The sequence below is a fragment of the Barbus barbus genome (genome assembly GCF_936440315.1).
Source record: "Barbus barbus genome assembly, chromosome: 27".
NCBI classification, from domain to species: Eukaryota; Metazoa; Chordata; class Actinopteri; order Cypriniformes; family Cyprinidae; genus Barbus; species Barbus barbus.
In genome coordinates, this window is record NC_136755.1 from 17,560,695 (window position 1) to 17,579,271 (window position 18,577).

An 18,577-nucleotide genomic window follows, 5' to 3' on the forward strand; every position below is an offset into this window, starting at 1 on the left:
TAGCCTTGTCTTAGTATACTGCTACATGGTTGGCCTGCTATCTCAGCTATTTTGGGTTTGTGTACTGGGGAGGGTTTCTTTTTACCTAGCCTAAATATGGCAAGAAAAACATAACTGCATAGCAATCCAAAATCTCTAGTGAGAGAGAAAGAAATACTAGCAGAGACTGTCAAACAAAACAAAGAGAGGTGGCTTGTTAAAATCAGACCTTTTATACTACTAAATACCTCCTGAAACTTGAGTAAACAGCTGAAGAGGTGTCTGTTTGTATCATGATATTTGGCTTTCGCATGGACGCTTTGTCAGCCTCAGCCTGTTTCCCTGTGCTAACTGCAACAAAATCTGCTTAATTAACTCTGCTCACCTAAAAGGAACTCCCTGTCACATTTTGCACAGTTTTACTTCAGCTTGCATTTTGTTTCGCGGTGATGTATCATTCAGCTAACTATGCTTGGTTACACAACCAAATCTGTGAAAACAAAAGACCACATCGATTGTGCATCACTCTCAGGGCCTGGCGAGGTTTGAACTTACCGACGCAAGTGGGCAACGTGTCGTTCCACTGAGCCAGAGCATCAGGTACGGTTTCACAGTGAATGGCAGTGGAGCCGTAGAGCGTGTAGCCTGGGTTACACTCGAACATCACTGACGCGCCCACGGCGAAGTTGTTGCCAATGCGTTTGCCGAAACGAGGCTCTGGAACAGAGTTGCACTGCGTGGCACTGGTCCTTGGTACGGCTATGACAGGAGTGTACAATAGAAACATGCAAACTTATAGAGTTTTACCTCATAAAGGAGTGTTTTTATGTTTCTATTTATAAGGAAATGGCCTTGACTGTGGCTCAATGCTTTTGAGGTGAAATAGCAGCAGAATTGTATTTAATCGAAAATAAATAAATAACATAGGCATCTGTTAGCGTAAGACCTTTATTCAATGTACATATCTTCCTTTAAAAAGACTGAATTGGAAACTCTCATACTATCCACAGTAAGTGGAACAAACACAACTTGAAAATGTCAGGCCTTGACCTGCTAATGAATTCTGGAATCAACTGGTTTCCTTTGCTTGTAACATCGCAGATATCTTTTTAAATGCCAGTTTACATCACTGCTAAACCAAATCAAACACATATATAACTGTATATCTTAAATGGCAAAAACCCTTATCAATCTAAAAGGTGGAGAATATAATAATTAAACTGGAATAGACAAGTTTTTGGACTTAGAGGCTGAGTCAGTTTGATTGACTCCCAAAGTACCAAAATAAAGATGTGTGGGCGAGGGTTAAAGCAGAAAAAGATATCCAGCATGCTTTAGAACACAGGGCATTACATTTCAAGGTCCTGTGTAGCTCTTTAAAGATTTTTAAACAATGTGTAGTTATTGTTTTCGTTTAAAAAAAATGAAGTGTTGAGCATAACATAATACAGAAAGCACAGTGATCAGAAAATAATGCTGTAAAAAGGCTAAATACCCTGGAAAAAAGTATATTCCATGCCACATTTAGCAAAGAAAGGCTACAGGAAACCTTTATGATACATTCAACTGTAATAAAACAAATGTCCTCTATAATGATATGTTTTGGAATACAGACATGAAATACTGACCAGGAAGGACCAAAAATATTCTCAATAGTCTGTATAAATAGAGTAAATATAAACATATATATTTTTAATAGAGCTGAAAACTGACCTTGGTAGACAAAATGAAAGCCTTTGGCAGTTTCCGCTCCAACTGTAGTAAACTTGATAGTTATTTGATTTCCTGTACTCAAGGGCAAAGACTCACCTGGAAAACAGACAAGGAGTAAATAAATCTTAAAATTGCATTTCGGAGTGATCTGTACACATCAAAAATCACTGCACTGAGCATCATTTTTGCTTCTTTTGGCTTCAAAAGCATCTTATAGAGAAGTATATTTGCAGAGGGGAAATGCCTGAATAGAAGGTCTCTTTTTACTTTGAACTCCCATGTGGCTGTTCAATCAAATGGCAATAACTGCCTTTCAGCTAAAAAGCCACTGAAGGATGCCTCTATTTACTACAGGATGGTCCAAAAGATGTGATGAACACAGATTATGAGATAAACACACGTAATTCGTTCTGCCTTGTCACTAGTAGCAGTTCATTTTCTTCTTTCATGGTATTTCTTCTAAATTTACCATACCTTTTTAAAACAGGATTTGTTTTATAATGTTCTAAATATATTCAGTGTGTTGAAGCTATGGAATAGATATCAAATGACTTAATGCAGTCCTAAAGCACAGAAAATGCAACATCAATTCTTTGTGCACCTCTTTTATGTTTTGCAATAACAGTATCACACCTGAACAATGGCTTGTGATGAATGGTAATGCGTCCAATTGTATGTAAAGTATGTACCTGAGTGAGACCCAGAGAGAGAAGACAGCAGAGAGGACTGCTGTGTTGGCCCATCATAAATGTCCACAACATCATTCAAAGATGTCTGGAACAGGACAAACTGTCCAAATAGAACTAAAGGGGGAAAAACAGACAAAGTGTCATAATATTTCATAAAACATTGGCCATAACATGACAATAATTACATACTGTACACAAACCCAAGTGACCCCTCAACTGTTAAGGTCCCAGCTGGAAGCTTACAAGCAGCAAATTTATCTTGAAAGGCTTTCTGCCTGTATTCTTCACTTACTTCACATATTCAGATTCCCAATTAGACGGCACTAAGTACTCGTATGCAAGAACATTACGCAGAATCATTTTTCTTCAATAGATCTGCACATTTTAAACCAGCGAGAGCTCTCGGAGGTAATAAGCCTGTATGTTTATTTAAATCTTTTAAATTGGCTATCATGCTGTAACATCTCCCTATTATGTGTTGGTACCATGCTGAGTGCTACTGTGCATTGGTTTTGTCCTCCACTGGGCGCACTTGTTACAGTCTCATTTGCTGTCTGATGCTTTGATGTTTCCACCATTAGGAGAACATCATTAGTATGCTACTCATCATCATTACATCAAATCCCTACTCTACAGTATATACTTTAAGGATTAGAGAAGATTGAACAAAACATTGTAAGACAACCAAAACTTTGGAAAAAACAAGTTGTACGCATATGGATTCTACTGACCTCACTGTCATCTCTCTCTAGTTGTCATGGTGAAATTTATTGGGAAAAAAGGCTTTAAATATACAGTCATGGCCAAAAATATCGGCACCCTTGCAATTCTTTTCTCTCAGAAAATTGTTGCAGTTGCAAATGTTTTGGACTCACATGTTTTTTTTTTTTGTTTGTTTGCATTGGAACACAAAAAAAAACAAAACAAGAAAAGTCAAATCTGAAACAATTCTACACAGAACCCAAAAAATGCACTGGACAAAATTATTGGCACCCTTTAACTTAATATTAGGTAGCACCCCCCTTTGGAAAAAATAACTGAAATCAGTCGCTTCCTGTAACCATGAATGAGTTTCTTACACCTCTCTACTGGAATTTTGGACCACTCTTCTTTTGCAAACTGCTGCAGGTCATTCAGATGCCTTCTCCCAACTGCTGTTTTGAGATCTCTCCACAGGTGATCTATTGGTTTCAGATCTAGACTCATTGCCGGCCATTTCAGAACTCTCCAGTGCTTTGTTTGTAACCATTTCTGAGTACTTTTTGAAGTGTGTTTCAGGCCATTGTCCTGCTGGAAGACCCATGACCTCTGGTGGAGACGCAGATTTCTGACACTGGCCACTACGTTGCACCCCAAAATTCTTTGGTAATCATCATATTTCATGATACCGTTCACACAGTCAAGGCATCCAGTGCCAGAAACAGCAACCCCAAAACATCTTTGAACCTCCACTATGTTTGACTGTAGGGACTGTGTTCTTTTCTTTGAAGGTCTCATTTCTTTTTCTGTAAACAGTGCCATGATGTCCTTTACCAAAAAGCTCTACTTTTGTCTCATCTCTCCACAGTACGTTCTCCCAGAAGGATCGTGGTTTTGTCACATACGTTTTGGCAAACTCCAGTCTTGCTTTTTTATGCCTTTGTGTCAGCAGTGGTGTCCTCCTGGGTCTCCTACCATAGCGTCCCTTTTCATTCAGATGGCGACGGATAGTGCGAGCTGACATTGTTGTATCCTGTGTCTGCAGATCAGCTTGAATATTCGAACAATTCTTCATTTTTCATTAATTGTGCTCTTCCGTCCACGTCCAGGGAGGTTAGCTACAGTGCCATGGGTTGTAAACCTTTTGATGATATTGCGCACAGTGGACACAGGAACAGCAAGATCTCTGGAGATGAACTTGTAGCCTTGAGATTGTCCATGTTTTTCCACAATTTTTTCTCTCAAACCACAAACAACTCTTTACACTTCTTTCTTTTCTCCATGCTCTGTGTGACACACAACACAAAGGTTGAGTCAACTTTTCTCCATTTTAACTGGTTGCAAGTGTGATTACTATATTGCCCACACCTGTTACTTGCCACAGGTGTGTAAATACAAATTACAGGAGCATCAAATGCTTGAAAACCAATTATTTCTAACAATTTTGACAAGGTGCCAATAATTTTGTACAGTCCATTTTTGAGTTCTGTGTGAAAAGTTTGACTTTTCTTTGTTTTTTTGTGTTGTTGCAGTGCAAACAAAAACAATAAGCACGTGAATACCAAAACATTTGCAATTTTCTGAGAGAAGTGTTGCATTTTCTGACAGAATTGCAAGGGCGCCGATATTTTTGGCCATGACTGTAGAAACCTCAAGCGTCAAAATGCAAAAATTAGTTCTGGGCACAGATACAGTTGATATAAATGGAGTGAATGGACAAAGATTTCAGGGCCACTGCTGTCTCAGACTACATCCCTAACAGTGTCTTTGAAATCTGGCACCGATTCCAGTGATTCACCAGGACTCTGAGGATCGATGGAGCACCTCATATTCTCAGCATAGCTACTGTGTGATTAAACAGTTCTCTGCTCGGTAATACAAGCGTGTAATCAAACTCTTGCAGAAACCAAATCTGAAAAAAAAAGGATTTATTTGTCATTGGAGGTAAACAAAGAGCTTAATCACCTGGACCTGATTGGCTTTATTGGCATCGCATACAGTGGCACCTGCTGTGCAGTTCTGGACAACAAATGGCATTTTTCACCGGTTTGATTTCACTGACTAACATCAAAAAGAAAGTGATATTGGTCAGTGAAATCACAACTGAAGTCATTGGAAAACTTTGTCATACGTCTATGTCTGTAACCCTTTTCTTATAAATGACTTCCACTGGCTTAGGAAGGCAAAAACCAAGACCAAAGCTGTGTACAGATGGAAGGAAACATTGTATCAAGTTCAGTTAAAAATCAATTTAAGATTACGGACAAAACCAGACCAAACCAAACAGTTCCTGCCTATGTGTTTCAAATCTCTTATGAGGTTTAATTTCAATTCGGATGTGACCACAGACGGCAGGTGCCTATGTAGGCAGTAGGCAAATTTCTACATTTGGAATTGAACTACAGTGTAGTGTGCATTGTGGGTACTCATAAAATTAGGCTGTTATTGAAGGTGGCTGCAAACTCTGGAAAATGAATCATGGCTTGTCAAGTCTGTTGCCAGTGTGTGTGCTGGGAGTACTCTTGTCCCCTATGCCTTTGATAAGAACAATAGAAGCGCAGATAGTGGCGGTCCTCAATGCATTATTCTTGAGTTTCCCCATCTCCAAGGCTTTAGCGATGCCAAGACAATTACCACTTCATGTCAGAAAACAATTGTGCCCGTTAAGGTTTCGCTCGCATGCACCAAACAAAATGGGGCAATGAGAAGAAACAAATCAATTTGGACGGAGAAAAATGCAATGATATTGTGCCAGGTTACAGTTTATTTATTCATTTATTTTATAAAGACGGATCCCTTTTACACACCTATTAATAATGTACAAGGCTTAAGTAGTACATGGTTGTAATCATACTCAACCCATTATAATTACATTAGGCCAGGGGTCACTAATGCATCGCTTTGCTACTCTGGGAAAGTTTTAAAGATGAAGACAGGGTGACATCTTCATCAGGGACTGCTTTTGTATAGTGAAGCTGAGAGAAATTGTGCTTAAAATGTACTGTTCTGGGACAACAAAATGTAGACTAAATGTATTTATGTAATATTCATATGACATTAAAATGTAATGTCAAATAGCAGAACTCAAAATAAGTATATTTTACAATAAAATACATGTCAAGTGCAAAACATTAAGCAGTTAATTGCCAATGCACAAAACAAGTGCATTTTAGTTAGTACAGCTCAAAATAAGTATATATTTATGTGTTTCAGATGTCAGACTACTATAAGTGCTACTAAACTGAGTCAAAAACTTGATGCATTTAGGACGCTAAATCAATATCATTTAAACACATTGAAGCTGCAATCACTTCTAAATACCACATTAAGTAGGGTCAATGCTCAAATATTAAAGTAGTTTTAATAAGATTACAAAAAATAGTATTATTTACAAAAAAAAAAAAAGAAAAAAGTATAGTTGTCACTAGAGGGGAATTTATACTACATTTACAGACAACTGAGAAGGTTGTTTCCTTTGCAGGATCCACAGAGCACTCAGGAGTTGGAGTTCAATGATATCTGATACACAGTTCATTTTTAACTTCTTGATGCCATTGCTTACATTTCCTTTTGCTTTCCTGTAGCCCTTATTTGAGAAGTGCCATTTGAAGCTGGATGTGTGCATGACATGTGAGCAGTGCTTCGAGATGAAGCAACGGTCTGTGCATCTCGGTGACACTCTGACAGGAAATGAATAGAAAAAACAAAACTAAAAAAACTAGATAAAACGATTGGATGCACGAATCAATATTCACAGCTCTGATAGTTTGCACACGCCTCCAGCAGCTCACAAACAGAATACTAATTGGGCGGATTTCTATTTATAGTATTGGCACTTTCCACTAATAGGGTACACTTTGTGTCCCATCACTTTAAAAAGCATTTAAAAGCACTCTAAAGCATTAGATGCACAAGCCCCATTTTGTGTTGTGAGAACTATTAGATACGCAACCATTCAAAAGCTTGGAGTCAGTAATTTAAAAAAAAAAAGAAATTAATGTTTTTATTAGGCAAAGACGTATTACATTAATCGGTACATTGACAGTAACGATTTTTAGATCATTACAAAAAAAGTTTTTCAAGTAAATACTGTTCTTTCGAACTTTCTATTCAAAGAATACAGAAAAATGGGTAAATAATAATAAATATTTCACATTATAGCTGTATGTATGACAAGCATCACTCACATGCTTGTTTTCATCATGCTATGTGCTCTCAGAAAGGGCTTTGGTTTTAATTCACCGTTTCTTTGTGCACTGCACAGCTCCTAACCACTGCAGAAGATTGGCCTTTTCCATACATCCTCTTACGCTTAACACACTCTGACAGATGCTTACCGGCTGCTATGGAAATGAGGCCTGTGATTAATTCACACCTTTTCCCTCTTTTCTCATGACTTACACAATTCAGAAATAAAAAATAGCTCTGTGGTTCCCTGCCTCTCCCCCTGTCTTTCCATCTCTGGAGCTGGACTGGATCACCAATTCAATTTGCTCTCTGAAAGAAACAGAAGTGAACGGGGAGGGGACACACCTTTCCTTCTCCCTGTGACAACTCAGGTGGAGAGAGGCATGATTTCAATTTACCTTCATTAGCATAATCTGCAAAGCATGCTGGGACACCAGTCCTGCAGGGTTCTTGCAGTTAAGAGCAACATAAAAATAGCCCTTGATAGAATCACCCTGTTGTTGCAGCAAAACAAATACCTTACAAGCAACTCAAATTAATATTGAGACTAATGCTAAGGTGATAGTTTAACCAACAATGAAAATGTTGTTAATTTACTCACCCTCACATCGTTCCGCACCTGTTTGAGTTTCTTTCTTGTGAGGAACACAAGATGTGATATTTTAATTACAGTCTTTCAACTTTCGTTGTGAAAGTCAAAGAGTCCATTATTGCACAGACAACAACAATTCATAAAATTGGTAAAATATCTTTTTTTGAGTTCCACAGAAGAATAAAAATTTGAAACAGCATGAGGGTAAATAAAAGATGACAGACCTTTCATTTTTGGATGAATGATCCCTTCAGGAATTTAATAGAATATGTATTCATTTTCAGCTTTCATAGCAAAGAGTAAAAAAAAAAAAAAGAATTCAGATCGCAAAGTCAAATGTTGAATGTTTTGCGCCTGAAGCATGACTCCAGGTTAGGTTAAGATTGGATTAGATATGGCTGATCAAGTCATCAGCTCATATTAAGTCCAATAAAACCTTCAGAGGAGCTGTGAAAATGTCTAATACATGAATTTACAATGAAACCGGGATGTCCAGTCATATTGCACAGATGTTAATAGGCAATAACCCAATATCTTTAGGGTTCCATAAACCTTACTGTACAGAAAAAATGCAATTAAATGTGAGTGCTCCAGCTAAAACATTTCCCAACATGCTAAGTGCTCCGCCATATATAAACATATGGAATATAAAGCATAAATGACCTGCTTATTTAAGTCCTTACTAAATTCGTAGAGAACTAATAAAGACCTCAGCTAATCCCCTTTACCTAAATTACATGATGCTAGGCAGAGATCTTTCCTTTCCTGCTTAATTAACACAGAGGGTACAATATAGCTGGGCTGCTGCTGAATGCAAGCACAGCACATCAACATTGCACTTTGGACCTCAGGCCTGGATTTCCATCTCAATTCAGGTGTTTATTCAAGTTCAAAAGGCCCTGGATTAGATAACCCCCTCAGTCAAGTCTGCAAAGGGGTCAACGCAGGAGACAGGAGTGGACAAGTCTGCTGATTTGCGTCTTCCCTCTGGAGACATGTGTATCAGTGCCTCTCCATTAGTCTGCAGCCGTCCATCTTTGATGTGATAAGAGCGTACAAGCGGCGAAAACAACTTATGAGGACAGGGTGGGATGTGTCTCAGGTGGATGTGGAGAATTTAGAAAGTTTAGATACACTAAAAAATGCTAGGTTAAAAATAACCCAGCACTGGGTGAAATATGAACAAACCCAAGTATTCGTCATTAAATGTTTAACCTAACCTTCTGGGTAGTTTTATTTAACTCAACTATTGCAAAATCTTTTACTATATTCCCTGCTTAAAATTAACCCAAAATAGGTTGGATATTAGCATTTATTAATATGTTCAACAAATTAACATTTATTAATAAGTTGAATAAATAACAATGATTTTTTTTTAAATTGTTTATTAATAAATGTTCACCTTTTGATTATTGCTAATGCCTCTAGCAATTATGTGTTTGAATTTTAATTTACAACTTTGGGTTCATTTTAAGCCAGCCATTGTCCATATTTCACTCAATGCTGGGTTGTATTTAACCCAGCATTTTTTTAGAGTGTATGAGGTAGGGTTAAGGGATCTAAAATACAGTCATGCAGAACAAAGCATTAATAAGCAGTGTTGGGGAAAGCTACTTTTAAAAGTAATGCATTACAATATTGCGTTACTCCCTAAAAATGAAGTAACTACGTTACTTAGTTACTTTTTATGGAAAGTAATGCGTTACGTTATTTTTGAGTTACTTTTTAAATCTGGGCAGGGCTTGCATTTTTGTTTTTAATATAAAAAGTTATTTTACAAATGTAAAAGCACTTCAAAAGTGACATGTATACGCCTCTGGCTGAAGGAAATGTAAATTCACGTCTGTACAGTAGAGGGGACAGCTCAAACAAATTGCATGAAGAATATGACACAGGAGAAGAAAGTACAAAACTATTCAGCAATAACAAAAATGAAACAAATGTGTCATTTTTGCTTATTGAATTGGATCATCGAAAGGTCAGTAGCAAAGACATTGGTTAATAAAATGGGATTAAATGCTATCATATCACTGTTCAGTATGCTGTCAGAGCCTCTCCATGTCTTTGTTTTCTTATTAGACTCTCTCCTTACATGGAGGGTCTTTCAGTTAGACTCAGAGGAGAGAGGTCACTCAAGCAGAGATTTATACCCCAGGGCCATCTTCTTGCTCAGGGCTAGAAGGCAGAGGTCTTTGCTCTGATTCCGAGCACACCTGTCTGGATTTGCAGGCATGTGCTGGACCATCCGCCTCACACATCAATGCCTAGTCCCGTAGGGACAGAGATGCTCTCGCACAATCTGCCAGGATCTCTTTGAGGTGCGAGATTCCGCGGGGCTCATTGAATGTGCAGACGAGAAGCTAGCGAGGATGAGACACACACACATGCACAACCTTCACTGTAGATTGACAAATCAGCAGAAATGTTCAAACCTCAAACTCGACTTCTCTAAACACTATATTCTTTCAGCTGTGCGCTTCATATCTGTAGCCAATAACGCTACAAAGGTTCAGGGTTTGTTCTGTCTCACGGCACACATGAAATACCATCCTGTAAACATGCCCCAAAAGCTATTTCCCCTACATATGAATAATTGATAGATAACACATATGAACCCTGAACCCCTTGTCCAATACACACACACAAAATATCCAGACAGGAATGAAAATACAGCAAGGTAGCAAAAAAAAAAATCACTGCCCCCTGTGCGCCTGTTATCAGTGAAGGATGTTCTATCTGCAATGCTGTGTGCCGAGGATAGATAGCACCTTCCCCGCTCACCACATGGTGGGGACAGAGGAATCAATACATGCTGCACGTAGTTGTAGAGAATGAGAAAATGGAGGGGAGTAGCTCTAAAAGTCTGTTTATATCTAAACATAGACATTGCAGTAGGTGAAAAGATTTTTCTTTTTGTCATTACATTAAATTGAGGGAGAAACAAACACTTGAGGCAGCTCTGAACATTGGCTGACTATTTAAGTAAGCTATCGGTGTGTGTGGTGTAGTGGTTAACCCTCACAGACCCAATGTTTTATATATTTCCAAAATAAGGGTTAAAGATACATAAAACAGTACACAATCTCTGAAATATTTTCTAACAATAATTTATATAAATGTGCATACATTCTAGATATTTTTGTTTTTCAAAAATGCAATCTTCCATCTCAATATTTTTTAGTGGAGCTAGCTAAAATGGAGCTAGTAAAATGAAAACAGAACAGGTGACAAGGAGCTTCAGTAGAACAACTGTCAGATGAGATGTTATCAGTCCATATGCAGTAAAAAATACATTTTCCAGTCCTGTCAGCTGTTATATGGTGCTCGTAGCACATGCTCTTTAATCACATGCACAAATATGGCAGCGCATGCTGTATTGTCGCCAGTTAAGTCATGAAGTTATCAAAAAGGTGATTAAAGCTGCTTTAAAACTGTGCATGCATGTATTTGTTAAATATGAGTCACATTTAAGAACATGTCTCTGAAATGCAGTGATTTCAAAACTGTCCTGAAGCACCCCAGCACTGTCTCCCTCATCTAACACACCCAAATTCAACTCGTCAGCTCATTAGTAGAGACTTTAAGACCTGATGTGGGTTAGAAAAGGTAAAGAGTTGCGAGAGCGATGCATGTCAGATCCTCGTGACATTGAGCAGCAGCAACTCTTAAAGTAATTGCAGCCAAAAAAAACTAATAACCCAGCTGCTGTGATGTCTGTTAATCAAAGAAGGAAAAAAGGAAATCAGCAACTTTTGTATAGCTTTAAGGATTCATATATATTTAATTTTGAATTTAGTGTTTTATAACTTATATTTTCTTCAATTTCTGTATATTTCCTACTTGCTAAGGGCACAGGTAGCTAAATATATTTATTATAATGGGTTTATGTAATGACTGTTTTATGTTTACTTAAGTTTGTTATTTTTTTAAAGCCTACTAAGTGTTTATATTGATAGCTCTCAGTTATACTGTTTTCTGATAAGCAATTGCCTTGCCTACTTATATTTTCAGAGGCCTCAGAACAAAAAAATTAATTCTTAAGATGATTATTTATGTTGAATGGCCAAAGTCAATGGTTAAATATTAGGAAAAAGAACATTTCAAAGAGACATCAGTAGTACTGGTATCAGTGATACTGGCCTTCAGTCATAAAAAGATGCCATTAAATAAATATTAAAAAAATACACTGTGTTTATGTTGCTTTTACATTCATTTGAATATTGAATGTGAAATTATTGCAATATAAAAGTAGCCTATATTTAAACTTTAATGTTAGGTGGGACTAATTGTGATTAATTTCAGAAAAAATGTGTGATTAGTTTTTTTTTTTTAAATCAAATGACAGCACTATATACAAGAACGTTCATTATCATTAGCAGTGGGAGTCTTTGAAGACTAACCTTCTGGTAAAGTAGTAGCCAATCCCTCAAAATAAGAACTATCATCACAGTATCCTTGAGCAAGGCACTTAACACCATGTTGCTCCAGAAGTTAAGTGCCTTGTACCACTGTCTCTCTAATAGGTGTACTCCAAATTACCATAGATAAAAGCATTTATTGATGATGAAAGTACAGTTGTGTTTTTTACTGCTGCTATACCATGCTATCTATAGTCAGACTGACATCAACATTTACATGTTTCATTTTTACTGTAATGGCTACAAAAGTGAACTTTTAGCACAGTAAATCAAATAACTGTATGAGCAGCAAGACTATGTAATTGGAAGCATGAGTACTTGTGAACTGCATACACAAGCTTGCAATTACCACTGAAGACAGGCTTGTGCTGTCTTACTGTGCATCAGAGCGCTATTCTGGTGGTGTAAGCACTTAGATAATTATAATGGACCTTGTCACCCTGCATGGTCAATTAGATATATGCCTTTTTTCTTCAAGTGGTATGGACGTATAACCTTCACTGTTGTCTGACAGAATAACATCTGCTTCCCTGCTAATTACCTGGACAATAGGCATGATGCCATCAAGATTGTACATGTTTACAGGTGCACTGACCCTGACAATCAGCTGACAGTAACCTGGATGACTTGACTAGTTAAGGCTAAAAGTCCTTGAGGTCTGGAGACGTATACATTAAAAAAAACAAAACAAAACATAACACATAGTGCTGTCAAAAAATGAATCACGATTAATCGCATCCAAAATAATAGGTTTTGTTTATGTATATTATGTGATTGTACTGCATATTTATGTATATATAAATACACATACATACGGTCTGTATTTTGAAAATATTTACATGTATTTACATGTATACATTTATATTTATATAATTTATATAGTATATACATATTTAATTTACAAATATAAATGTTTTCTTAAATATATACATAAATGTGTGTGTATTTATATATACATAATAAATATACACAGTACACAGACTACACACATATATTATCTAAACAAAAACTTATTTTGGATGCGATTAATCACAATTAATTGTTTGACAGTACTAATAACAAAACAAACAAACAACAAAATAATAAATTATTATATATAAATACCCCCCTCCAAATTGTATCTATTCCTGTGATGACAAAGCTGAATTCAGCAGCCGTTACTCTTTAGTTAGAAGGTTAGATTCAGTGTCACATGATTAAAAAAAAATCAATGATTTGGTGCTCAGAAAACATTTCTTATCAATATTGAAAAAAGTTGGCTTCTTAATATTTTTTGAGAACCATGATTTTTTTCAGTGTTCAAGTTCAAAAGAACTACATTTATTTACTGAATATAGAAATATTTTACTACATTATAAATTAATTTACAATCATTCTTGTTCAATTCTGTTAAAATTCGTTGCTGAATTAATGATACATTTTATATATAGATATAGATATATATAGACACACACACACACACACTCACACTCACTGGCCACTTTATTAGGTACACCTTGCTAGTACCGGGTTGGACCCCCTTTTGCCTTCAGAAGTGCCTTAATTCTTCGTGGCATAGATTCAACAAGGTGTTGGAAACATTCCTCAGAGATTTTGGTTCATATTGACATGATAGCATCACGCAGTTGCTGCAGATTTATCGACTGCACATCCATGATGCGAATCTCGCGTTCCAACACATCCCAAACGTGCTTCATTGGATTGAGATCTAGTGACTGTGGAGGCCATTTGAGTAAAGTGAACTCATTGTTATGTTCAAGAAACCAGTCTGAGATGATTTGAGCTTTGTGACATGGTGCATTATCCTGCTGGAAGTAGCCATCAGAAGATGGGTACACTGTAGTCAAAGGGATGGACATGGTCAGCAACAATACTCAGGTAGGCTGTGGCATTTAAACGATGCTCAATTGGTACTAAGGGGCCCAAAGTGTGCCAAGAAAATATCCCCCACACCATTACACCACCACCACCACCAGCAGCCTGAACCGTTGAGACAAGGCAGGATGGATCCTTGCTTTCATGTTCTTTATGCCAAATTCTGACCCTACCATCTGAATGTCGCAGCAGAAATCGAGACTCATCAGACCAGGCAACTTTTTTCCAATCTTCTATTGTCCAATTTTGGTAAGCCTGTGCAAATTGTTGCCTCCGTTTCCTGTTATTAGCTGACAGGAGCGGCACCCGCTGTGGTCTTCTACTGCTGTAGCCCATCTGCTTCAGGGTTCGACGTGTTGTGCGTTTAGAGATGGTATTCTGCATACCTTGTTTGTTGAGTGGTTATTTGAGTTATTGTTGCCTTTCTATCATCTCTAACCAGTCTTCTCCTCTGACCTCTGACATCAACAAGGTATTTTCGTCCACACAACTGCCACTCACTGGATAATCTCTCTTTTTTGGACCATTCTCTGTAAACCCTAGAGATGGTTGTGTGTGAAAATCCCAGTAGATCAGCAGTTTTTGAAATACACAGAACAGCCCGTCAGGCACCAACAACCATTCAAAGTCACTTAAATCCCCTTTCTGATGCTCGGTTTGAACTTCAGCAAGTCTATATATATATATATATATATATATATATATATATATATATATATATATATATATATATATATATATATATATATATATATTTATATTAGACACACACACACACACACACAGTGGTGTGAAAAAGTGTTGGTCCCCTTCCTGATTTTTCTTTTTTTTTGAATGTTTGTCACACTTTTTTCTCTGTCTGTCTCCAGTCGACGTAAGGAAGACCCTATCTAGGATTAACCCACACAAGGCTGCGGGTCCTGACAACATACCTGGCCATGCTCTGAGAGACTGTGCTGCTCAGCTGACAGATGTGCTTACAGATATCTTCAACACCTCGCTGAGCCAGGCAGTCATCCCCACGTCTCAAATCCACAACAATCATACCGGTACCAAAGAAATCACCTGTGTCCTGTCTAAATGACTACCGTCCCATAGCACTGACTCCATTCATGATGAAGTGCTTTGAGAGGTTAGTCATGCACAACATCAAAACCAACCTCCCCAACACACTCGACCCGCTCCAGTTTGCATACCGTCCAAGCCGCTCTACGGACGATGCAATTTCCTCCACCCTCCACCTGGCTCTTACCCACCTAGAAAATAAAGACTCCTATGTTAGAATGCTGTTCATTGACTTCAGCTCGGCATTCAACACAATAATCCCACAACAGCTCATAAACAAACTAAACCTCCTGGGCCTTAACAATCCCCTTTGTAATTGGATCCTGGACTTTCTAACCGGAAGACCTCAGTCAGTCCATGTCGGCCACAACACCTTGAGCACTACCACACTGAGCACAGGTGCCCCACAAGGCTGTGTGCTCAGCCCGTTGCTCTTCACACTGCTGACCCACGACTGCACTGCCAAGTTCAGCTCCAAACACATCATCAAGTTTGCTGATGACACAACAGTGGTAGGTCTCATCAGCAACAACGATGAAACGCACTACAGAGAGGAAGTGGCACAGCTGGCTGAATGGTGTGGCACTAACAATCTGTCCCTCAATGTGGGGAAGACAAAGGAGGTTGTGATGGACTTCAGGAGAAACTCCGTTGACCACCCCCCACTGACCATCGACAGCTCGACTGTGGAGAGAGTCAGCAGCACTAAATACCTGGGGGTGCACATCACAGAGGATCTCACCTGGACCACCAACACCATGCCACTCTCCAAAAAGGCACAACAGCGCCTACACTTTCTCCGCCGGCTGAAAAGAGCAAGTCTCCCTCCACCCATCCTCACCACATTCTACAGGGGCACCATTGAGAGTGTGCTGACCAGCTGCATCACTGTCTGGTACGGGAACTGCAGTGCTGCTGACCGCAAGACCCTCCAGCGGAGAGTGAACACAGCTGCAAAGATCATCGGTGCCCCTCTCCCCTCCATCCTGGACATTTTCCTTACACGATGCTCCAGCAAAACCAACAGCATTGTGAAGGACTCCACCCATCCCTCCCACAGTCTCTTCCAGCTCCTACCATCATGAAGACGGTACTGGAGCATCAGAGCCCGCTCTGCCAGACTGCTCAACAGCTTTTTCCCCCAGGCTGTGAGAGCCCTGAACTCAAATCACCCCGTCCCCCTCTGAAACCCTATGCAAACCCCTACCTCTTGAAACATGGACCACCCCCCACCCCAAACACCCCCCCCAACCTTACCACACCAAAGAAAAAAACTGTATGAAGCATTCGTATAGTTTGTATTTTTTTATTTTTTAGTTTGTATAGGGTAAATATTTATATATAGTATACTTATAGTTCAAGTCTGTCAGTAGGTTAGTTGTGTATAGGTTTATAGTGTTTTTTTACTTCATTGTTGTATGTCTGTATTTATGTAGCACCGTGGTCCTGCGAGGCACGACATTTCGTTCCACTGTATGTCCCCACATGTAGCGGAATGACAATAAAGCTCAACTTGAACTTTAATATTTCAGATCAAACAAATTTAAATATTAATCAAAGATAACACAAGTAAACACAACATGCAGTTTTAAATGAAGGCTTTTTTTATGAAGGGAAAACAAAGCCCACATGGCCCTGTGTGAAAAAGTGTAAAAAGTGAAAAAGCAATGATCCAAAACACACCAGCAAATCCACCTCTGAATGGCTGAAGAAAAACAAAATTAAGACTTTGGAGTGGCCTAGTCAAAGTCTTGACCTGAATCCTATTGAGATGCTGTGGCATGACCTTAAAAAGGTGGTTCATGCTCGAAAACCCTCCAATGTGGCTGAATTACAACAATTCTGCCAAGATGAGTGGGCCAAAATTCCTCCACAGTAACGGACTCATTGCAAGTTATCGTAAATGCTTGATTGCAGTTGTTGCTGCTAAGGGTGGCCCAACCAGTTATTAGGTTTAGGGGGCAAGCACTTTTTCACACAGGGCCATGTGGGTTTGGATTTTGTTTTCCCTTCATAATAAAAAACTTAAAGTGTGACAAACATGCAAAAAAAATTAAAAATCAGGAAGGGGGCCAACACTTTTTCACACCACTGTATATATATAAACCTGAATCCAAACTTCTGAAAAGTATACAGATCACATTAACTTCAACTTTTGCTTTGCAAATCCATTTATATTCACAAGAACACAATGCTTTGATCCATTTTTTGCTCAAGTCTGTTAAAATATTTGTACAAACTAATCAAACTCACAGCTGTCAAAGATCTTTAGTAGCTAACAGCAAAGTCAAGAAATGGCAGTTTTTGCCTGCTAGACTGTGATTTACCAGAGGAGAGAACCTCAGCACCTTTGGTCTGACTGGAGTCAAGAAAAACAACAAAAACATTATACAGAGCCCTGGTGTTCCTCTGCTTTCTCTTTCTCCCTGGTAAATGAACTTTGTCTTGACTTCTGTTCTGTTTTGATGTTTTGGCTCAGGAGCTTGCAATTCCCAATTCTCACAGGCTTTAGAATAGCTTTGTAGAGAGAGAAGAGTGATCCCTTTCCAAGAGAGCGTCTATGTCAAAGATATGAAACTGTGACTGTTTTGAGTGTGTGTTTGTGTTTATATGGAGGTCAGAGTCAGCCAGGGGAAAAGCTATTTAGTTGACTATTTCTAAGTGACAGCCATGACAGAAAATATAGAAAGTGTAACTGGCCTAATGGTTGCCTCAGGCATTCAAAAAGGGAGTTTTTTTAATATCTCTATGTGTATTAGTTTTGAATTGCTACGTTGCTGAAAGTCTTTCTTATTTTCAACACCATATGAAGGTACCCCAAAGCAAATTCCTTAAGATCAACTGAAAGATTGAAAGATTAATATGGTCAAAATCAACAAGCATCCAAAAAATATCAGTTAAAAAAAAAGAAATTGGTATAAAGGAGTGTGTGTGTGGGAGTGCAGACCAATTCTCACTATTAGCTAGTTGCTTATTAGCATGTCTATTAATAACATACTGGTTGTTTATTTGTACTTAAAAGCACATATTCTGCATGACCATATTCTGTGTCTACATATACTGTATATACATACACACCCTTTATATATTAATATAATGGGCAAAACTAATTATTTTTAACTGATATTTAGTGGATTTTGTGGATGCTTGTATGCTTGTCGATACACACACACACGGACACGCACACACACGGACACGCACACAGTGTTATTTTAGTATAATTGAGATACTGTTATAGTTTTTATTTTTGAATCAGTTTTTATTTATATATTATTTTTGTTATAGTAACTTTGTGTATTTTTGTCATTTTTATATACATGTCTATATAGTTTTTATATAGATATATTGGCAAGACAAAT

The 18,577-nt window shown here is 38.1% G+C and overlaps 1 protein-coding gene across 1 annotated transcript in view; it reads right to left on the minus strand.

Annotated features, from left to right (window-relative positions):
- The window catches only part of LOC306846787 (CUB and sushi domain-containing protein 3-like), a gene marked incomplete at its 5' end in the record, with an annotated part of 460,366 nt that overhangs the window by 85,050 nt on the left and 356,739 nt on the right, over window positions 1–18,577 (minus strand). The window contains 3 exons of the mRNA XM_079380399.1: window positions 535–738; window positions 1,693–1,788; window positions 2,382–2,495. Coding sequence (XP_079236525.1) covers window positions 535–738; window positions 1,693–1,788; window positions 2,382–2,495 — 414 coding nt within the window. The remainder of the gene's footprint in view (window positions 1–534; window positions 739–1,692; window positions 1,789–2,381; window positions 2,496–18,577) is intronic.